Source organism: Nanorana parkeri, unplaced genomic scaffold (assembly GCF_000935625.1).
Source record: "Nanorana parkeri isolate BGI_ZX_2015 unplaced genomic scaffold, ASM93562v1 scaffold307, whole genome shotgun sequence".
NCBI classification, from domain to species: domain Eukaryota; kingdom Metazoa; phylum Chordata; class Amphibia; order Anura; family Dicroglossidae; genus Nanorana; species Nanorana parkeri.
The window spans coordinates 256,770-280,493 of record NW_017306575.1 but is presented as its reverse complement, the minus strand read 5'-3'; the positions used below and the strand labels follow the sequence as shown (position 1 = coordinate 280,493).

General features: G+C 38.6%; 1 protein-coding gene across 1 annotated transcript in view; it reads left to right on the top strand.

Annotated features, from left to right (window-relative positions):
* The window catches only part of ERCC6L2 (ERCC excision repair 6 like 2), a 97,998-nt gene that overhangs the window by 37,208 nt on the left and 37,066 nt on the right, over positions 1-23,724 (top strand). Inside the window, exons 6-15 of the mRNA XM_018557865.1 lie at positions 2,044-2,251; positions 2,505-2,645; positions 6,941-7,057; positions 8,824-8,943; positions 14,665-14,736; positions 16,795-16,940; positions 17,029-17,124; positions 19,776-19,875; positions 20,394-20,546; positions 22,043-22,123. Of these exons, the coding sequence (XP_018413367.1) occupies positions 2,044-2,251; positions 2,505-2,645; positions 6,941-7,057; positions 8,824-8,943; positions 14,665-14,736; positions 16,795-16,940; positions 17,029-17,124; positions 19,776-19,875; positions 20,394-20,546; positions 22,043-22,123 (1,234 nt within the window). The remainder of the gene's footprint in view (positions 1-2,043; positions 2,252-2,504; positions 2,646-6,940; positions 7,058-8,823; positions 8,944-14,664; positions 14,737-16,794; positions 16,941-17,028; positions 17,125-19,775; positions 19,876-20,393; positions 20,547-22,042; positions 22,124-23,724) is intronic.

Below are 23,724 nucleotides of genomic sequence, written 5' to 3'. Positions count from 1 at the left end.
TACTTTTACACTGTTATCAGTAGTATTTAAGGACAAATGTAAAGATTGCCCAGTGTGAATTTTGTCTGTATCGAAGAATGTGATGCCTAATAGAAAACAAGAGTTTAGTTTACAAAATTGCAGACATTAAAATTACCAATAAAAACAAAACCTTATACTGCTAAATGTTTTTTTTTTGTGTGGCATAACCAGAGTATTGAAATGGAAACGGTGCTTGTTTTCTGCCTGCAGCAAAGTTCTGCTCAATAACTTTATCAGTTTTAAACACTCAGTCATTTGACATTAATTGAAAGAGGTTAACAGCTATTGATGTGCTGGCAAGCAAATGAGTTCTAGTACTCTCCAGGGAGAAACTGAAGATTGATTGACATGGATTTGTTATGATTTTTCAGCATCCTCTATGGTGTTCAAGTTGGCTTTGTTTCATGTATGCCACATTCATCCTGGAAATAACCTTGAGTTGAACAGGAAATGAACACTTGTAATCAAGTTAAATATGCGGTGCACATTGTGTGCTAAATTACAGTTGTGTCACTACAAAGTTTGTAAGGAAAAAAAGGGTTTTCCCTTAACTGTTTGATAATGGATGTTTCAGCATGTAGACCTCATTACATGTTTTGTCTTTGTTTTATTTTATTTGCTGATTTTGTTCATTTGTCATTTATTCTTGCTTTTTAAGTTGAACTTTTTTTTGTCTCCAAAAATACTTTATTGAACAAAAAAAAAAATGAAGTTGAACTTGTTTTTAACAAACATTATTTTCACTACATGACTAGCTATCATTGCTAAAAAAATATATTCTGCTTTTTAAAAAAAGTTTATACAAAACATTGGAGAGTGCGTGCTTCAATAAACGTAATAAGAGGGTGCATGAGTGATATACTGTATGTTTGTTTACTAAGTTTGAGAGATCCACGGGCTTCAATGTGTTTTGAGTCACTGACTTTGAACAGGTATGTGTGTGAGGAAATTTAGAAGTTGTTTTCTGTGAACTGGTTCCATGATGTTGACTTAAAGCACATATGCCAATTACAAGGCCCACATTCCAAAAACGGCCCGCCACAAGATTTTATTAGGCCCTCCAGTCCTGAGCTTTGTACCGTGGCAAGCAGGGTTACTTCTTTTTTTTCCCCCTAGCCTGCGCTCAGGCAGAAAAAACTTGGAGCTGCAAATCAGCCCTCTGGGGACCCTGCTTATTCCTCTTTGACCACACGTTTCTCCTGGGCCGACGGTTTCTCCTCGTATGCACATTCCTTCTCGCCTCTGCCTCTGGTCTTGGCGGCTCTCAGTAAGTCCCGCTGTGTTTATTCGGGACTGACTGTGTGAGAGGGCACTACGTGTGTATTCGGGACTGACTGTGACACTTGTAGTGCCCTCACACGCAGAGTTGTCATATAATGCACAGGGACTGCTGACACTTGTAGTGCCCTCACACACACAGGGCACCAGGAATCTCATAAATTGATTAGTGGGCCTGAGCTTTGTACCGCAGCAGGGTTAATTTTGTTTTCTTCTTTATGTCTGGCCACTGATTTTATTCACAACCCTCGGCATGGCCCATAGTAAGTTTGGATTTTACACCGCTGACTTAAAGCATTGAAGAAAGATGACAACCCAAAAAAAGTTGCATTCACCAAAGGAGAGGTCGCAGTGGCTGCCCTAATTCATTCCTCTTTAGCGATGACATTCTGAGAAGGAGTGGTCACATACAGGTTATGTTAGGATCATTTTGTGTGATCACTTAAGACACTGATAATGCTTTGTAGGTTTCCTACTGCACCTTTTTATTTTAGGGTTTTTGAGCATTTTATTAATACTTACATTGCTAATTAACTATTTAACCGTCACTGTTTGGTTATTCTGACAGCCCCAGGCACCAGCGGTCAGAATACAATAGCTGGATGGCATAATCAAGTCAATTTTATAGTGTATGACCAGCCCAACTGTTTTATCTACAAGTCCATAGAAAAAAGTAATGTGGTCCCTTTAGGATATGAAATTTGCAACTAAATGTGTCCCCTTCATAATTTTGTTCCGCTCTAGGGCTGTACCTGGATGTTTTGGAAGCAAAAATCAATTTAAGGAAGAATTTTCTAATCCAGTAGAACTTGGACAACGTCACAATGCCACAAAACGAGAGTTAGCCACTGGGAGAAAAGTCATGCAGAAGCTGGCAGTTAAAATGTCTTCATCGTTCCTGAGGCGTACCAAAGCTCTTATAAGTGACCAGTTACCAAAAAAGGAAGATCGGGTATGTATGACAATTTTGTATGTATTTCACTAAGTTATACTGTTGCTTGGGAAAGAATGGGGCTGGCTGGGAGAGCAGGTTTCAACTCCAGCAATATAAGTGGGAAAGTAAAAAAGATTGAGTTCACTGTGGGGTAAAACAGGGACTGTATTTTTTTATTTCTTGTACCACTTAAAATCTAAATGAATAGCTCTGTTTTGAACTAGTGGTGAGGCAGAATTACTTTAGAAACTGTGTCTTTTTTTTACTACAGATTGTCTATTGTGCTTTATCAGAGTTCCAGAAAGCAGTATATCAAACTGTTCTTGAAACTAAGGATGTCAGCTTGGTTCTTCGAGGAGGTGAGACGTGTAGTTGCAGCAGTGGACTGAAAAGGAGAAGATGTTGTTATAGGGTAAGGAAGGATCTTCCTCTTAAATGACTATATATTATATACATATTTGTATTTGAAACATTACTAAGTGTGTTAGTGAGTTGAAACCATGTTTAAAGTGCAGCTGAAGCCAAACCTTTAGGATAGAGTGGAGAGGGATTAGAACTCATCCTGGGTTTTATTGTCTATGTGCTCATTAGGGAGTTTCACCTCCTCTATTTGTCCTGCAGACCGTTATCGCTGAAAGTGAAAGAAAATTTGGGTTGTCGCCAGAACAAGCATAGATGGGAAATCTTTCAATGGGGGGACTAGTTCTGGAGACCCAGCTGACTACTAGAGATTTCCTCTCACTTCCTCTTGTATTGGAGTTAAGGGAATTCTCCCCAATAGGACACTTATGGCAAAAAAAGCTTACATGAGTTATAGCCCTCCCTTACTCTATCCACAAAAATGGCTTCCGTTTTACTTTAATGCTGTTGCCTTTAGTGAAAAACCTACAGCAGATCCAGAGATACAGGCAGCTATGTTTATATACAAATATCAAATATGTCTGAAAAAGTAGATCTTAGCTTTGCCTACTTCCTACTTAATGTGATCAGCAGCTTATTTTACTTGTTAGGATGCTCTTTTAATTCTTTCCTGTAGCTCTGGATCTGCTGCTTGTATTAATATATGATTTTTATTGAAGGAAACTTTTCATTTGCCTTTTTCATTATATCATTAGCCAAGGTTTTCAGCAGGTACACTTTAATTGTAATAGCTCAGCACCAATGTAAGCCCATCTGCCTAATGTTCTCTGTCACTAGGATGCAAGTGACTTGAACTGCTTAGAGTTCTTTGCTGCTAGGACATAGGGGGCTTGAGCCATATAGCTTTTTTTGTTGCTAGGACACAGGAGGCTTTACCCTCCCAGCATCCTTCGCTGCTTGGACACAGCCGGTTCGAGCCGAAAAGCGTCCTTTGTTGCTAGGATGCAGATGGCTCGAGCTGCCCTGTTATCCTTTGTTGCTAGGGTGCAGGTAGCTCAAGTTGCATGGCATCCTTCATTGTTAGGACACAGGTGGCTCATGCCACCTGCGGTTTCTTGTTACTAGGATGCAGACAGCTCCTTTCTGCCTAGCGCCCTTTGTGGCCAGGGTTGTTGCTTGAGCCACCCAGCATCTTAGCAACCAATAGGACACCTTTGCACTTTACATTGTGCAAATGTAAATGTTGCACAAGCATTACATTCATACAACATACAATGCCCTTTTTTTAACAAAGGATTTTGCTGCCCGATTTTGCCAGGAAGATCCTGCATAATAGTTGGCATAATTTTATACGGTTGTGTGCATGAGCCCCTACAGCTTATAATTCCAGTGGCAGTAACAAGTGGTAGTGAAAAAGGCATTATATTTACCTTTAACAAAAGGGGGGGAAAAATATCAGTTTTTATCCAGAAGTAAAACATTCCTTTCTTGGAAAACTTTTTAATTTCCTTCTAGTCACATTCAAGCTCCCTGTCTGTGTAAATTAAGGCTAGCCTTTGTGACATAGCTGTGACCTTACAGTTTATGTGTCTGCTCTCCTAAGTAGAGAGACAAATAAAGCATACCCACAAGTCTTCTGGAAACATTATAAAGTCATGTCTTGGGAAAGACTGTTAAAGCGTCTGTTCCTCTGATTTCTCTATTGCTGTAATGACTTTGTGATATATGGGCCCTGTTGTTTTTGGCAGGTTGGAATATTAAACTCATTCAGCCTTAACTAAGGAAACATGCAATTATCTGATGTCATTAGAACCATTTGAACAACTTACAAGAGATCTTGTTTAAAGCACTGCATCACTCTATGAAATATCACCAAACATGCAGACAGTGCTGCTGGAGAACTCTGCTCAAAATGTTTGTTTTTTTGGGTTAGTTTTGGGTAGGGTGAAGCATGGCGTGATCCCCTGCCAAGTCTCTAGCTGACTGTGGTCACCATATATATTCACATCTGTCACTCCTGAATAAGTAGTACTGCTTTCTATTTTCTGTGTAATATAATTGTGAAGCACGGTGAAACCTTCTTAAATAAAAAGGTATCTGCTTGTCTCACTTTTCATGAGTTGTGAAATAATTCAATACATTAAATGTTTTATAGTGTACTTTTTTCACCACTATTGAAAAGGCTTCATGGATGGGATTTTGTTAAAGACAACATGCCTGTAATACAGGATACACATTTTAAATCCCACCTGAGCTATTAAATTTATTTCTTACAATTGTGCTAAATGTTCTGTGTGTGTATTGATCAGTCTGGGAATAGCGAAGGATTTGAAGCTCATATAGCACACCTATGAAAACAAATTTACCGTTTAGACCATGTTTCATATTACACTCACTATGACCGCAGAAGAGAGACTTGTAGTTTTAATGGAATACGAGTGCAGTGACATCACCGCACTTGTGGTCCATTCATTCTGTCTCGTATCCCTGTAACTGAAAGTGCATGCCATAGTACAGACAGGGACTGGAGGAGCAATCTGCAGGAGGCAGAACATTGCAGCTGTGATCCACTGATTTTGGTTGCAATGCTTTACAGTCTTCAATGCTAAAAAATAAACATTTTTAATTTTATTAAGTTGTGTGTATTTATTTTATTTTTTTTAAAGTGGGCTTTGCCTTTAACAAGTTATTTATAATGTGAAATTTAGGAAGGACTCCAATACCCAATACCAGACTCCAATACCATGTTCTGGATTAGACTGTCATCTATAGATAGATGAACCTTGAAAACACTTTCAATGTAAGTTGCTATGGAGTGCCAGTATGGTTCTGAAGGTATTCTATGTGGCAGCAGAGCCAGTATATTGTGCTACTGTTGGGGGGTTATAGTGTGGAGCAGTGAGTTAATAGCTTCTGATGTGGGGAAATAGAGCAGTGGCATTCTGCTGTAGAGATGAGTTATGGAGCAAAGGGTTGCTTTGTACTGTTGTGGAAAAGGTAAGGGGTGCATACAAAGGTTGCAAGCTTTTTGGGTGGGCGAAAGGGTGCTTTATGCTACTTTTAACATTTTCATGATTCTTGTGCTACCGGTGAAGACAACTTGTAGGAAAGTTCATTTGCACTATTTAGTTAGGTCAATATTATGTGAAGGGGAGTGGTAATAGACTTTACTGTGCTGCCAAGTTGGCAGATGGTTAATTGGACAGTTGGTATTGGTGGCAGTTGCCTAATTTGTAATGGTATTAGAAAGTGCAATTGTAGTTACTGAAATCCCCACGAAAAGCTCAGCATTTATTATACAGGGCTTCCATTTTGTTTTTGGGTGTGCTGTCTGGCAGAGAAAGTAATGTTTGCCCGGTTAACAGCTTGTGTCTCTTGAAATCCACTTACTAACTCTAGCCTTTATGAATAATGCGTTGTTAGTCAACACCTAGTCATTGCAGCTTTATACAGATGCAGTGATATTGTTTAGTTTTCATTATGATTTTTAAAAGGAATATGAAATCGTCTGATACTTTGTTACTGGAGTTCCTCTGTATTTAAAATTAAATCATTATTAAAATCCATAATAAAAAAATAATAATAATATTGGTAGCGCTGAATACTGAAAAATGGCCTGGATGGGAAGGGGGTTTAACACCGCGGATGTCAACTGGTTAAGTGAACCAAGCTCTCAAAGCTATATACAAAAGTGTTGCTGTAATTAATGAAAAAGAGAAATAGAATATCCCATATGTCTTTTTCATTTTTGGTCCTTACTCCTGATAAATTTGTTAAGGCCTCATATAGATAAATAGAGAGAGATATTTTATTGCAAATTCTTTATTTAATCAAATTTTAAATGCCAATACAGAAATGCAAAAAGGGCAACACAGAAACAGAATGCATCACAGTGCAATAAAGGATTGTCACTGACAATAGAACCTCCTCTGCAAAACAACATAGATGTCAATAAAAATAAACCCTTCATATAAAGTATCTGAGTTAAATAAGCATTACTAAAAAATAAGAAAGAATCAAGCTTTTATTTTCTCTTCATTTAAACAATTTGCTAGTGAACCAGTCTAAAACTAAAATTATATCAATCCACTTGATTTAATAAAGAGAGAATCGGAATTCTAGTGGGGCAGAATGTGTGGGGTTTGATGAAGTGTGTTGTTATATCAATTCCAGGCTATTGAGCTTTCTATGCACAGGTTGGGTTTTTTTTTTTTTTAACAGAAATTTGTTTCCACTGAAACAGCCTGTGGGGTTTATTAGTGAACATAGAGCCTATATGGCCTGGAGTAACAATCCTATATAATATTCTCTGTTTACAACATATGAACTTGGTTGTTGTTAATATAGAAAAACCAGTATGGCGAAAGTGTGAAGACCCTTTATTTCAGTTATCTGGCTATCCTTCGTAAAGTAGCAAATCATGCAGCTCTTCTACAGTCAGATGCCAACACCAGCAAAAAACAGGTGGGTTTCCCTCATTTGCAGTTTTGTATGTCTGTTGGTCATTTTGTTTACCATGTTTTACTGCCGTCGTGGCAGGTTTAATTTGATACATATACAGTAGAGATGCACCGACATATCGGCTGAAAATGACACATTTGGCAGATTTCTCTCCTCTCCGCTGGGCACTGTTCTTTGTCCCTGCAGGAAGGAGAGAAACTGTCACAGGTGGCCGAGCAGTGCGGGAGGAGGAGAGCGCTGTGAGCGGCCGGCTTGTCTCCTCCACACCGCTCAGTCTCCAGTGACGGATCGGGAGAGCGGCCGTGTGGGGGTGGTGACAGCCGATCCAGGATGGAGAGTGGGTACAAACACTGAGTGTTTGTAAATAATTGAGGACAAAGTATGTTTACTGTGCCCTCAATTATGAATGAATGGGAGCGTTAAATATTTAATAAAAATAAATAATAAAATATAAGAAATTCAAAATTTTATAAAAAATAAAATATTTGAAAAAGTTAGAATTTTTTTTCGTTTCGGTTTTGAAATTTTCATTTCAGTGCACCTCTAATATACTAATATAAGCTAATGGGATTAAATTAATGACATTTCAAATGACATAACAACCAGAAATAATATCTTAAAATTATCTGTCAATATTCCTACTACAATAAACTGAAATCCTATTAAAGAGCATATTTATAAAGCAGAGAATGTGACATTTACCAAACCTTTACTGTAGGTTTATTTCCTGAAGCATTTGTTTTAAAATGCAATGATTGATTCACCTGCAGTGAATGTTGCATTGACTGCTCTATAAATATGCCTCTAGGTGTCATGACCTACTCTACTCTACTTTGCATATCATCATTGCTCTATGCTTAGTTTTATAAGCAAAAGAAAAATCAAAATTGTTATTTTACTATACATACAAACATTTGGTAAAACTGCAAATAATGCAGGACATTTACCCTTGTGCACATGGGCATGTTTTTGTATCAGAGCTACTTTCCTTCCAAGTCAGACGAAATGCAAAAGAAGCTTGAAACAGCTTAGAGATCACAAGCAGATAAGAAAGAATCCATTGAAAAAAAAAAAAAACATGCACTGCCTGGCCAAAAAAAAAAGTCACACACCAATATTCTGTTGGGCAGCCTTTAGCTTTGATTATCATCCAGCATTGTTTTCCATCCAGAGTTGCATTAATTTTTCACCAAGATCTTGTAGTGATGATGGGAGAGCTGGACCTCTGTGTAAAGTCTTCTCCAACACATCACAAAGATTCTTAACGGGGTTAACGTCTGGACTCTGCGGCAACCAATCCATGTGTGAAATGTCTCGTGCTCCCTGAACCACTCTTTCATAATTTAAACTCCATGTATCCTGGCATTGTCATCTTGGAATATGCCCAATGTGCCACCAGGGAAGAATACATCCATTGATGGAAAAACTTGGTAATTCAGTATATTCAGGTAGGCAGCTGACATAATACTTTTTGGGTGCACAACATTGCTGAACCTAGACCTGACCAACTGAAGCAACCCCTATAGCTCTTACCTATTTGCTTAGCTAAATCCAGGTGGTGATTTTTTTTTTTTGGCCTGGCAGTGTATCCTTAATACAAGCTGAAAGCACCTGGAAACATTCTGCATTTGCACCTAAAACAGTCCTACAGCAGACCTAGTTTTCAAACCTAACAGCAGATATATGTTTTCATGTTATGTGCATGCAAGCTAAACTGAAATTTAGTTTGTTCCCCCCTTTAAGTTGATCTGTGTCTGTCGTTATCCTAGGATGCTCATATTCAAAGAATCTGCGTTGAAGTGTTCTCCAAGTTTCCAGAGTTTGTCCAGCAAAGCAAAGAGGCTGCATTTGAAACCATCTCTGATCCTAAGTACAGTGGGAAAATGAAGGTTTGTCAGATTTTAATCCTGTAATAACATCAAGAGATATGTATCAAAATGTATACAGAGATTATTAGCATTTAGATATAGCCATTGTCTTGCAGAAAGGTAGTTTTTCTATGCACAGTCTGACTTGCTGGCTAATAATTTCATTAAAACCCACTTTGTAGACATCCTGGAGGGAATTTATCAAAACTTCTGATAGTAACCAATTAGCTTCTCTGTTCAGTTAAATTTTAAAACTAAAAAAGAGAACCTGATTGTTTACCATGCTCAAGATTCTGTCTACTTCAGTTTTGATAAATTCTCCTTTCTCTGTTTAACCTCAGTTGACTGAACGGCTGGTAATATTATGTTACAGTTAGCATTATAGCCACATAAATACAAAATACTAAACAGAACAGGTTTTTAAAAATATGAGAACCTTTTATGTGTGCATTTGTGGGTAGTAGTACAAGTTTAGGTCTGGGAAGGTTCTCATTTATCCAGCTCATGATATAGCTTGTAGTAGTTAGTCACATTCAGCTGGATTAGTTCTGTAATGTTGCAGTTTCACAAATTATTCAAGCCACTTCTTCCGTTCGCAAAGAAATGGCCTGGATACGCTATGAAAGGTCTTCTGCATTACAGAACAAATCCTTTTTAAGGGTACCTTGTCTTAGAAGGTTTCTTCCAAGCTAGGGCACCCTAAGGTCAGTATCGGAGAGTGAATAAAGACTACAAGACCATAGTGTACAGTATTCTGTCTAAAGACTACATGTCAAGTTCCATGACTCTTATGATTGATATGATATGATTGCTATTGGTGTATTTTTCTTTGGCACTTTGAGTCCCTCCTGCAGTCATGATTTCAATTCTATTTCATTAAGTTTATAGTATTTGTGAGTGGGTAACTGTGTAGATTATGTAAATATTTATAACAGAATAAATCTAACAGTTAAAATATTTATTACCCACTGGGAGCAACTAGCATTGCTGGGGAAGAAGAATGTCTTCTTTTTTCTCCAGTTTGCGTTGCGTCAGCAAAGTCACATGGAACTGACATTGCCAGATGTGGACATGCTTTTCTTAAAAATAACAGTATCCTCATTATACACACATCCCCACATTGCTTACTTCCCCAGCAGAATAACATCTTGTGAAGCAGTGTAGCTGGCATCATAGAGTATGACAAGACTATGAGAAGTAAGCTTGTACAATAAACACAAGCATGAGGTAGGGTAAAAAACACATTTCACAGATTATTTTAACAAGCCTCACTCCAAGAAAGTCTTCCTTTTGATAACTTGGCATAATTACAGGCCAAGCGTATACAAGCATATGTTATAAGCTTTTCCTTAATTAGTGTCTTTTGACTGGAAGCTGTGTCTATGATAACTAATGGTAGGGTGTAGGTGAGTTGGATTATTTGTATATTTCTTAGTAAGTTTACACTTCTAAACTTCTGAAGGAATTTAGAAGATTTAATGATTTGATCACCTGTCTGCTTTTTCCCCTCTGTCCTCACATGAATGGTTATGGACAACGGACTTGGCAACATAGGGGCTCAGGTGTTGCCGTTGCTGCCTAGAAGCAGTAATTCCTTGACTGATTCTAATTAGGGTACTGTCTGCAAGCATATTTTCTTTCTGTGGATTTCCATTTTATTCCAATAGACACACTGCTGGGTTATATTTCAGTTTTAGGCAGTGTAGTGTTGAATCTCCTGCTTTCTATGCCTTATTGGTATAATCTCTCCATTGGTATTTTCAGCTATCTACCAACTGTGTTCTTATTAATATGATGAAGCTGAGAGAAGGTATGGTTCCCCCTGCTAGAGTCTCAATAATGTAAATTTATTTTGAGAACACTTTAGAGTGTAGACCACCACTTTTATAATGGCCTTAGTTGAGGGGTTAGATAAAGGGATTCAATTAACTTGGGCTGAGCAACATTTATGCAAAATAGTACTACCCAAAATTATACAGTTTATATAGGTAGCTCAATGTCAAACACAAATCTGAAATCAATTCTGCCATTATACGTCTACGGACAGCAAGCAAACTCCAATCTTGCACTCTGACCAGGCATTTATTAGAAGATATATAAACCTCATTGCTCTAATAAAGTTAAAAACACATGTGCACAATACCATACATACAGCAATCATGTATATGTTAAAAAAATGAGCAAATGTAGTTATGGTGTTTTCTTGAGAAAGTCAGCAGTGAGACTAGTCCTTCAGTTCTTCTGGAGGCACCTGTACTGTAAATTGGGTATTCCCTCCTATCTCACTGACCTTGAGGTTCCATGCCTTGTGTAAGGATTTTTTGGCTGGATATAAAGTTATTGGTTCCATTCCATTTATTCCTGTCAATGTGTTCCTGGAATTGGTGACTGCTGTGCTTCCTGTGCATACTGTTGTTGTCTACCAACATACTTTAATAAAGGTGGTAGCACCATTGCATTTGTGACCTGGGATTTATTGACTGCTTAGGATTCTTGTAGAAAGATGTCGCCTCCAAGCCTCTATGAAAATCCTGTGATCAAGCCCGTTTTAAGTGAAACTTTGGAGAGAGGCAGTCCTAGGTGGCGCTGTAGTGTGCTATGTCCGTGTTTAATAATGTTGAATGTGATCTGACATCATCTGTGTGTGACTTCCTGCTTTCCTTCTGTTTAGGATTCATACTAATATTTTCTTGAGTTTGATGGGCATGGGCTATTTGTATGCCTTTTGGTATATATGCATTTGAACAATGTATGCTACTTCAGCAGTAACACTTTCTATATTTATGACAAAACTATATGACTTAAAAGTTGGGGAAGTTAACGTTTCCGATATGGGGAAGTTTATTTTAATGTAACAAGTCTCACCTCAGGACAGCTACTGGATAATTGCTTTGACTTATCATGGGTATATGACCCACTGTCATAAAATCTGTCAGAAAATCAGTATTTTGATGGTATTTACCAGTTTGTAAGGTTATATAAGTATGGATTTTGTCTTGTGATTTGGATTATTGCAGTACTTTCTTTTACTCATTTTTTTGAGTGATCAAAGTCTGACCTCTTTTTTTGTATGGGTAAGAATAAAGGTTTTTGTCTTTTTCTTATGGTTGTCTCCCACTGTGAGGAATTTCCCCTCACTTTCTGTCTCTGACACCTGGACAAAAAAGGGGGTACATTTGATTTCAGGACAGGAAGGCACAGACGGAAATAAAACATTATCAGCACCTAACTTTTCCACAGTCTTGTTTTGTCTATGACACCGAAGAGATTTCCAAAAACATGTTTTTTTCTTTAACCGTCAGTGATATACAGTTTATAATTGTGGTGAACAAATTGATATGAGCCCGTTCAAGGATCACATTGAGACCATCATTCATTAACCTGTTGCATAAATCGGAGTATTTGATTCTCGTTAGGATTTTTACAATGTAAGCTCTCATGAGCAAAGCACTCCTAGCCATCTTGTTTTTAATTGTATTGTAACTGTCTTGGTTTATTTTGTAAAGGGCTGTGCAAACTGTTGGCACTATGTAAATCCTGTATAATAATGTAATAATAATAGTAATAATAATAAAAATATACATCCTTTGACAATGCTTTGTGCGATGAAAGGTTGCAAGATACAAGTTTGGGTGCTGCAATTATCCTATCTAACTTGGGGTGGTGTTTGTGCCTCTGGATCTGCATTTGGCAGTAGTTAGTTGTCATCCCCACATATCTATGGCGATTTCCTTGGCAAGCATGTGCTGCAGCATGGTGAGCAAAGGGCAAGATTTGCCCTTTACCTGAAATTTGCAACTCCGGATCTCCCATACAGGGAGATCTGAAGATCGCTTCACCCTGATACAATGATCTTGCTATCCTAGAAATATTTTTGGATAGACAAAATCCATAATCCTCTTTGCACAATGGGTTAATATAAACACATAAATGTGAATTTGTTGCTTGCAATAGAAAGCAGTTGTACAACCCTAATTCCAAAAAAGTTGGGATCTATATAAAAACAGAATGCAATGATTTGCAAACGTCACAAACCCATATTTTATTCACATTAGAAAATAAAAAAACATATATCAAATGTTTAAACTGATAAAATCTACCATTTTAAGAAAAAATAAGGTAATTTTCAAATTGATGACAGCAACACATCTCAAAAAAAGTTGGGGCAGGACCATGTTCACCACAGTGTAGCATCCCCTCTGTTTTTTTTAGCAACACTCTGTAAACATTTGGGAACTGAGAAGACTATTGCTAGAGTTTTGGGGAATGAATGTTGTCCCATTCTTACCTGGTATAGGATTCTAACTGCTCAACAGTCTTGGGTCTTCTTTGTCGTATTTTCAGTTTCGAGATGCCCAAATATTTTGAATTGGTGAAAGGTCTAGACTGCGGGCAGGCCAGTTAAGCACCCGGACTCTTCTACTACGAAGCCATGTTGTTGTCATACATGCAGTATGCGATTTAGCATTGTCTTGCTGAAATATAAAAGGTCCCTGAAAAAGACATTATCTGGAAGGGAGCAGATGCTGCTCTCAAACCTGGATATATCTTTCAGCATTGATGGTGCCTTTCCAGATGTGCAAACTGCCCAATCCATACACACTAATGCACCCCCATACCATCAGAGATGCAGGCTTTTTTTTTAACTGTGTGCTGATAACAAGCCGGAAGGTCCCTCTCCTCTTTAGTCTGGAGCAGGGGTAGCAACCAGTGGTCCTCCAGCTGTGGTGGAACTACAAATCCCATGAGGCATTGCAACATTCTCACAGCCACAGACATGACTTCCGGAGAGAGATGCATCATGGGATTTGCAGTTTCACCACAGCAGGAGGACCACTGGTTGGCTACCCCTGATCTGGAGGACGCAGCACCCATGGTTGCCAAAAAGAATGTCAAATTTCGAAGTGTCAAGCACAGAACAGTTTTCCACTTTGTGCCAGACCGTTTTAAATGAGCTTTGGCCCAGAGAAGACAAAGTGTTTCTGGATCATGCTCAGATATATGGCTTATTCTTTGCATTATAGAGCTTTAATTGGCATTTTTGGATAGCATGGTGAACTGTGTTCACAGACAGTGATTTTTGGAAGTATTCCTGAGCCCATGCAATGATGCCTATCACATAAATATGCCATCCGAGGGCCCGAAGGTCACGAGCATCCAATATTGTGTTTCGGCCTTGTCTCTTGTGCACAGAGATTTCTCTAGATTCGTGGAATCTTTTGATGATATTATGTACTGTAGATGATGATATATTTAAAGTCTTTGCAATTTTACGTTGAACATTATTCTGAAATTGTTCCTCAAGTTTTAGATGCAGCTTTTCACAGATTGGTGAACCTCTGCCCATCTTGCAGTCTGACTCTCTAAGATGCTCTTTTTATACCCAATCATGTTACTGACCTGTTGCCAATTAACCTGTTTAGTTGCAAAATGTTCTTCCAGCTCTTCTTTGTTAGCACCACTGACTTTGCCAGCTTTTTGTTTCCCTGTCCCAACTTTTTTGAGACGTGTTGTTGCCATCAGTTTTAAAATTACTTGATTTTTTTTTTCCAAAAGGCATTGATAATGATTAACAGAGCTGCAAGTTTGACCTGTGTTTAAGGTGTAAATTATTTTTCACTTTAAAATGCTTTTGAATTTTCTGCGTCATTACTTTAGCCACCATTCTTGTGTAAGTTTTTCCAGTTTTAACAGTAATGTTTGGATACTTTGGTTCATTGCTGCCTTCTGGTTCATTTACAGGTTCTTCAGCAGCTCCTAAATCACTGCAGAAAAAACAAGGACAAGGTTCTTCTTTTCTCCTTCTCCACAAAGGTGAGCACCATATAATGTCTGCTATGCTTGGCTGAGACGTAACTCTTGATTGATAAAGCAAAAGACTTTTCTTCCAACAGCTGTCAACCACATTTCCTTCCTTGCATTTAATACATTAAGTGGCATTGAAGGGCGTAATGAGCAATGTTATGGACAGCAGCTAAAATCCTTATTAATGCTTCTAAATTAGATAAAGATACAGGTTATAACTTGTCCAAGCTGTCAAAATGTAAGCACATATCAGCTGTGAAGCCACACACATGTGTGCAGATCTCTAGGAAGAAATATTTGAAACTTACCTGCTCTCTAAACAGTCACCGAGTTCCCATAATGTTCTCCTTCTGGATAACCACTGATCTCCTGAAGTATTGTAGCTATGTTACCTAATATAAATATTTTACTTTTCTTTCAAACTAGATAAATACATATATTGAAATAACGGAGTGTGTACTTCAGCCTTAGCAGGAGTTTATACTTGTGGACCAGTAATACTTTTTTACACATAGATTTATTCATTTAGTAATGGATTGACCAGTACGCTTCAGTGTATATGGTCTGTTTCCAGGAATTTATGAACATATAAAAACTGTATACATGACTGCTCTATACTGGTACTTGTTCCCTACGCAATAGTTGCTGTACATTTAGAGTAGAGTGACACGTACCCACCTGCATACTGCTAAGAGTTATACACATGCAGCTGTATTAAAAGCAGTCACTGGATCATAGTGCAATCATGTGTTTTATATAAGACATTATTAGACTAATTTGAGAGCCAGACAAGATAAATATCTATTGATACTGTATTTCCCTTGTTAATTTGGATGCCCAGGTTTAAAACCATAAAGGGAGTTTTTGGCTTAATGTAGTCTTAAACTCAATTATTTTTCAAAAATGAATCCAGATCAAACTAATACACATTGCCCAGCAAAGTATTTCTTTACATTTTTGCCCAAACACAGGCATCATATTTCCAAACAACTGGCTCCAATTTTCTCAGCCCGGCTTTCCTGAGCTTCCTGTCCAGTGCAAGATCTCAAGGCATAGCACCGTCTCCAGCAGGTGTCCATCTACTAGCTTGGAGGAGGGAGTATGGCGGAGGAGTGAGGAGCAGGGCAGTGATTTGCATTGCTGTGCATGTGTGTTTGTGGAGACTCACACAGCTTACTTGCACACACAAGGCTGGCTCCATAAGGCCCTGCAAGGGAAAGGAGCCACCTTAAGACAGGATATCAGGGCCAGTGCTCAGGGGACCAGCTGATTCTGCATGAAACTAAAACGTTTAAACATCAAGGAGCAGCATCCATTGTAAGTGATTTAATCAACATGGCTTAAAACACTTTTGACTTTAATATCTAACAAAACATTTAACAGACTCGTACATAATAGTGTTGGAACAGCAAGGTGCTCACATGCACTTTTTGAAATGTTGCGGGGTGCTTAGACGGGGAAACCGTTTCTTGCTCCTGTGTATGTTAGTGACTCGCAAACCAATGGTACAGCAGTGTGGGATGCGGCTTGCTAGAGCCAGTGACCATAAGAGTTGCCCTCTGTGTTCAATTACTTTTATTACGTTTCAAAACAACATTCCATTTACAATAATGTTTCCATATACATTTATCCATCTTGCCCTTTGTATATAGCATAATACATAGCTGTTAAATTACTATATTCCTTTTAGTACCCTGGTGCTTTAGTACCAAAAAGATAAAGAAGGGGCTGCCCTCTGTGTCCTTTTCTGAGGTCCAGGAGCACTCTTTTACATGTCAGAAAGTGCATGAAGGCACCTAGAGGTACCAACTCCACTATGTAATTGTTAAATACTTTTGTATGACTACAAAATCATTTTTAAAGAACAAAGTAACCAATTAGAATGTTTACTGTTATGTGGAGTAGCCAAGTAGTGCCAAGTAAACAGCTTTTCCTCAAGGTAAGGTCTGATGCTCTTCTTTAAATGTCACACGCTTTTTAATCCATGCCCCACAGATTCCAAGTGTAGATTTCCTGCACAACCTTATTTTTCTCCTTGCACTATTTTGTTAATATTATGTACATTAGCTTCTAGATGTTTTGGAAAGATACTGCATGGCATCAGGACTAGAGTATCGGAGACTGGATGGTAGCACCAAGGCAGAAGACAGAGTTAATATAGTAAAGGAGTTCAACACTGTACAGGATGTGAACATTTGCTTAGTTTCAACCATGTAAGTTCTAACTTTAAGTGCAAGCTTTTATGAAGTTACAATTTTAGTTATGTGTTTAGTGGTAATTGTTTTCCTTCTGTTCTTCAAGGGCTGGCGGACTAGGGCTTAATTTTGTTGGAGCAAACATAGTGGTGATCTTTGATCCAACTTGGAATCCAGCAAATGACCTCCAGGCAATTGACAGGTAATTTGGCCTAGTAGCTTTGTTTGTATTACTGTATTTTACACTCAGGAATATGGCAACTATAATTCATTTCAACAACTATTTTCCCATAAGTTTTTATATGTGCATTTAATGTGTTTTATGCATGGCATTTACCTGTAAAAGCCTATCTTGTGTAGACCTCTAAAAAGCCATGAGACTGCTGCTGGGCCCCTCCATTTTGGGTGTGGTGTCAGGGGACTTAGAGCTGTCACCCAAGCGACAATCTCTATAGTATTCGCCTTCACTTGTCTCTGGCAGCCCCAAGGTTATTTAGGAAAAGGGAGGGGCGAAGAACCCAGCCTAGCACAGACAGTAATTAGACACCTGGCCTTCTGCTGCCCTGTTAAGTGCTCGTTTTGATCTAGAGTCTAAAATAAAAAAGATATACTCACTCAGCTGCTTCAATGACCACTTATCACTACCCTATCCTCTGCTCCGGCTGTGGAATGCCCATTATCATCCTCACTTCTCATGCAAGTCAATGGACTGGTATTAAATGTGAGGTTATCAGTGGGGCTTAGACTCCCGGAGCCTGGAGGAGAAAAGGCTGCAGGGACCGGTCTAGCAGTCAAGCTGGATTGAGGCTCATGTGAGTATACATCGATTTTTTTATTTTAGACCCTAGACCAAAACAAGCACTTTGCAGTGCGAGGGCAGCCCTACTGCTAGGGTTAATATGTAATTTGCCCCAAGTTCTTTAAACACCACTGAACAGGAAAAAAAAGTACTTTATCCCTTCTGTTACTTTTTATTCATTGTTTATAAAGTATTATGGTAAAATGTAAAGGTCTAATTTAACAGAATTAGTTTTCCTATTGTAGTTGATATATCCAGTATCTCTAAAAGTAAATTTTCTTTAGATTTCTTCTAATTTCACATTAATTTCTGCTAAGAAAAAAATCAGACGTAATTGAATTCAATGTGTGGCAGTCGAATGGTTTATTGGACAGCGACGGCAGATTTATCACCAGGGCTTGAAAAAGTTTAGGGTGTCTCACCAGTCAGTCAAACATGTCACCAGTCAGCATGACCAGACTATAGCCTTGCAATTTATGTTAACATTTTTTGGGGACAGATAAGAGCTTTCGTTTGGTGGTATTTAATCACCACTGGGGTTTTTATTTTTTATTATAATTAGGAAAAATTACAGAAAATTTTTTTAAAAAAAAGTTTTTTTTACATTATGTTAGGAAACATTTATTATTAACCAGTTTTTTGGTAAAATATAAAAGATCGGGTCACGTCGGGTAAATAGACACCAAACATGTCAAGCTTTAAAATTGCGCGCACCCGCGAAATTGCAGAAAACTACCATACCCAAAATTGGCCATAGGCGACACTTTAAAAGCTTTTACCGCTCATCAGTTTAGTGTTATCAGTGATTGATGGCCCTAGACTTATTGCTCTCACTCCGACGTTCGCGGCGATATGCAACATGTGCGGCACAATCGTCTTTTTCGCACGTATGCGCCCCCGACGCATGTTTGCATGCGTGTATGTATGGGTGGGGACTTGATAAAATATAAAAGACGGGGTCACGTCGGGTAAATAGACACCAAACATGTCAAACTTTAAAATTGCGTGCGCCTGCAAAATCGCAAAACAAATCCATACCCAAAATTGGTCATAAGTGACGCTTTGAAAGCTTTTACAGGTCATCAGTTTAGTGTTAATAGTGATTAATGGCCCTAGAATGATTGCCCTCACTTTGACTTTTGCGGTGATATGTAACATGTGTGGCGCAATGGGCGCAATTGCTATTTTCACATGTAGGCGCACCCAACGCATGTTTGTGTGTGTATATGGGGGCAGGGGACTTAAAAAAATCTTTTTGTGTTTTATTTTATATTTGACTTTACATTTTGTTTGGGTAACATTAATTTAATTTTTTTTTTACTTTATTGCTATCACATAGGGGGATGAGAAGCCCCCTATGTGATAGCCAATTTACACAGGCAGGTCCCAATTTAGGGTCACATCAGGGGTCTCTAGGACCCCTAATGTCACCTAGGGACCTCCAAAGAAGCTGATAAAGCAGAGATCGGCTTCACCAGCTTCTCTCCAGCTACAGAAGCTGGAGAATGACAGCTGAATGTGGAAGTGATGTAATACACATCACTCCTGCATTCAGAGAACGAGGAGGAGGTGATGGTCTCCCGCTGACCTCCGGTGACAGAGCCGCCCTGCAGGTGCCGAGCCCTCACCGGACACAACGGATCGGCAGCGGTGGAGAGGGAGGGCGCACACCCACACACATTACACGAGGGATCCAGCGGCTCTGCAGCCCCTGGATCGGTTGTACATAAACAGCCATCCAAGAAGCTCCCGGCCGGCCGCTTAATTAGAATGGCCGGCCTGAAAGCTACTCATCCAACGCCTGCGTCCTCTCGTCACAGACGAGAGGACGAGTGAATTTTCAAGCCCTGATTATCACTATGTTCCTTCGAGTTTTTCAATGTACAACTTACATTTTATATAAAAGTCAAAATCTGAATGGTCACATGATGATGAAACGGGAAAAAGTAATATGATTCTACAGCACATGTATTATCCTTGGAGCTGTAAAATATAAGCAAACATGCACTAAGCATACTGTAATTACATAACCGTGATGTTTTATTGTTTCTTAGAGCCTATCGAATTGGACAATGCAGGGATGTAAAAGTATTTAGGCTAATATCCCTGGGCACCGTGGAAGAAATGATCTATTTAAGGCAGGTTTACAAACAGGTAAGACTGCTTCCTGCATTGAACTGAAACACACACAACCACATCATATAACCTTTGTTAATGCATTTTTAATCTCATTTACATCTGTCTGAAGCTGGGCACATGCTACATTCTGCCTGTACAATCTCCTTTATTGTGATGGTACATGTAAAAATCTGATTTAATGTATATCCAGTAGGGTAGAACCTTGAACTATATAGCTGTTGGTCAGTCTAAAAGATATTGTATAATCAGACATCTCTGTAGTGGTAGAGCCTACCTAATACGGAGGCACCGAAATTTCAGCCGCGTGTGTGATCTGGTTTACATACTAGTTACTCAGTTAGGTTACTAGATACAGTACTTGTACATATACAGAAATCTTTCTTGACTTTGTCACTCCCCTGATAAACAACTGATAGATGAACTTTTGGGAACCCTGGACCACAGTGCCTGTTGATGTGACTTCCTGTTATCTGCAGATGTGTGCCCACAGCCCTCTGATGTTTTCAGTTTTGTCTTTTTTTTTTTTTTAATAGCAACTTCACTGTGCGGTGGTTGGAAGTGAAAATGCTAAACGCTACTTTAAAGCTGTCCAAGGATCAACAGGGCACAAAGGCGAATTATTTGGTATCCACAACCTGTTCAAACTGAGAATTCAGGGGACATGTCTGACGAGGGATATTTTAGAGGTCTGTTGTTTTTGTTTATATTTTTATGTCACTAATGTTTTTATTTTTGCATTAGGTGGAAGCATCTTTAATTTATTCGTGTATTGTTTCTGTGATACTTGGCAATGCAGATTCAATAAATAGTAGAGGCTATCTTTATAGTTTTCTGTTCCTTAAATATTGGTGATTGGATTTCAGTAACAGCTGTTTTTACTTCTTGCAAATGTTGTTTTGTTGTATATGATTCTCTGTATCTTATCAGTGTTCTTCCAAGAGAGCTGATACAATCTGTATTCCATAAAGATTATAGCTTATCTAAACCCAAAAACATCAAAGTAATATATTGCAGTTTACCAGTCCTCAGATGTGGTTTTTCCCTTATTTTTACCTGCTAATTCTAAAAATAACACCCTACCTGTACCTGGGTGGCTACACTCACTCCTTCACTGTATCTGGAGGGAGACATGGATGTCACCCAGGCTAGACTTCAAACACATCTGCCTTTGTTTATCTCCATTATATGGGGGTGGGGTGTTTAATAGTTTACAAAAGAAAAATAAAAGCTTTTGCCTGCAGTTCAGCTCAAAGAAAGTGGCAAGGACATAGCATTTCTGTCAAGACCGACAGGTATTTTCTGTACTTGCTGAAAATGTTCTTACCTGGAAAAGAGTGCAGCCACCGTACATAGCTAATGACAGGTTAGCTGCAACATATTACATTTTAGTTCTTGTCTTTGGTTATCCTTTAACATATAAGGCATTTAAAAAAAAAACACGCTTTACTTTCAAATTGTATAGTGTTTGCCTTCTATTGTTTTTTTTTTAAAGCATACAATTTCCCCGCTTGTTAAAGTGACACTAAACTCAGGAGTTAAACCTTAAAATGCATTCAAATACCTTAAAGGAGAACTATGAGGTGAGTGCTTTTCACTCACCTCATAATTCTAGCCGGCTCAGTAGATCGGGAGGTGAGCGAACACATACCGGCGGTTTGCACATCTCTCGATCCTGTCACGGCTCTCTGCCGTGACAGAGGAGGGGCTGTATTCCCCCCTCCCCACTCCTCTATATAGGCAGAGCCAGCTGTCAGTCACGCAGCTGGGCAGATCCCGGCATAATTGTCAGGATCCGCTTCAGCTGCGGCGTCTCAGTATACCGCGAGCTACAGCTTGCGGTATACTGAGCCTAGCGTGACGCGAGGACGCTAGTTTGTGTCCTCCCGTTACCCTAAGGAGAACTATGGGGAAAAGCCTTAACCGCATAGTTCTCCTTTAACTATTAAGTAGAAGTATTTAACCCCTCTTTTGCACATGGAAGTCTTACGCAGAACAGCTGTACTACCGTGTCAAAAATTGCCACGGATAAAGCAATGCCATAGCAAAAGAACTTCATAAGCAAAAATGAAAATGTTATAAACCCAGGTATTACATATTGATGGTGGAAATGTGGGTCATAAGATGAATGCTAAACGTGTTATACACATTCACTACTACATGTTTCTTACAAATCCTGTTACAGCGTGAAGGTCAAGTTGAAGCAGGAATCAAGAGTGCAACCATGTACCTAAGTCAGCAATCGGTAACAAGTGACACAAACACAGTGAGTATTCCTTATTACTATGTGTAATACATTTGTGGAGAAAATATTAACATACCTGTATTCAATAGGAGAACTCAAAAGCCATCCCACATTTCTATTAGATATATACAAATCTGATGAGCGTTTGAAGAGTTGTATTTATATGTTATAATAGTCTCATAATATGTATTGATACGTTATAGTCATATGCCATAGCCATAACAGTTCTGTACTGCTGCACCACTCACTGATGATTACGATGTGTCTTCACCACAAGCTAAATATACACTTTTATATGCCCAAAAGAAATTAAAACAGATGAGAAAATTACTATTACTTTCTACAAATTAACTTTCTGACAGCTTTGCAGATGTGAGTATATTTGTCTAGATTTTATGTATATACAAAGTTTTACCACCTCACCCAAGTGACTCATTTACATAGGATAACTGTATCCCAAGTTACATCACTCAATATGTACTAAGTGGTAAATCATTGTAATACTGGCAAAATATGCTTGCTGGAAAACTTGCATCTACATGTGGAGGCCACCCTTGGGTGTGGCATATGGATACTATCGTGATAGCAAGTGTAACTTTTTACACATTAAATTATGCATTCACACAGTAAATGTTATGCTATATAAAGTGGATTTTCTACAAATATGATAATTACATTCATAACCTATACTTATTTAATTTGCTGTATTTATCAAATAAAAGACTTTATCTTAAAAAAAAAAGTCTTATTTATTATTTTATATATCTTTTTATGTTTTGTATTTCCGCATGTACCCTTTTCGCATTTTTGTGTTTTTCCCTACTTTCTGTTAGGAAAAAAACAAAAACCTGTTTACAGAAGTCAACAGCCCAAGCTGAAATGTGCACTAAGTAGGAGTAACTTTTCCTGCATTACCCACCCCTCCATGAAAGGTTTTAGGCTCTGTTCACACCTAGGCGTATCGACTATGCGCGTTTCATGAAGCACGTTTTTACCGCGATTTGCGGTTAAAAACGCGCGTTTCCGAGGGCTACTTGGCTGTATCCCAATGGAAACGCGCGACAAAAACGCCGCAAAGAAGCGCATGTATCTTTTCAGGCGTAGGCCGTTTTGTAGCGCGTTCAGACGGGCTGAAATACGTCAAGGTGTGAACCATACCCATAGAAAACAATGGGATTTTCATGTTTGAGCGTTTTGTAGAGCGTTCGTAGAGCGTTGAACGCGCTACAAAACGTACAGGTGTGAACCAGGCCCTAATCACAGACTGAGGGGCTCGTTTACTAAGAGAAAACAGGCTGTTCACTTTGCAAGAGATGTTTTACTTTGCAAGATAATTTTGCTTTAACATGGTGAATGAGGTGGTCATCTGCTGACTTCCATCAGCCAATCAAGTGCAACCAACAATACTATTTTTTTTTATTTTCCTTGCTCATGATTGCGTATTCTTTCAAACCTAATTTTCACCTCATTCACTAAGCTGAGGGAACATTTCCTGCAAATTTAAAAGTCTATTTGGCTTCAATAAAGCAACCCCAGAGTATCTAATAATAAAACCTATAGTCCCCTTGAAATCCAGAGGATAATTAGCAGGGCTGAATGGAAATGTAACATGTAATGTAGGT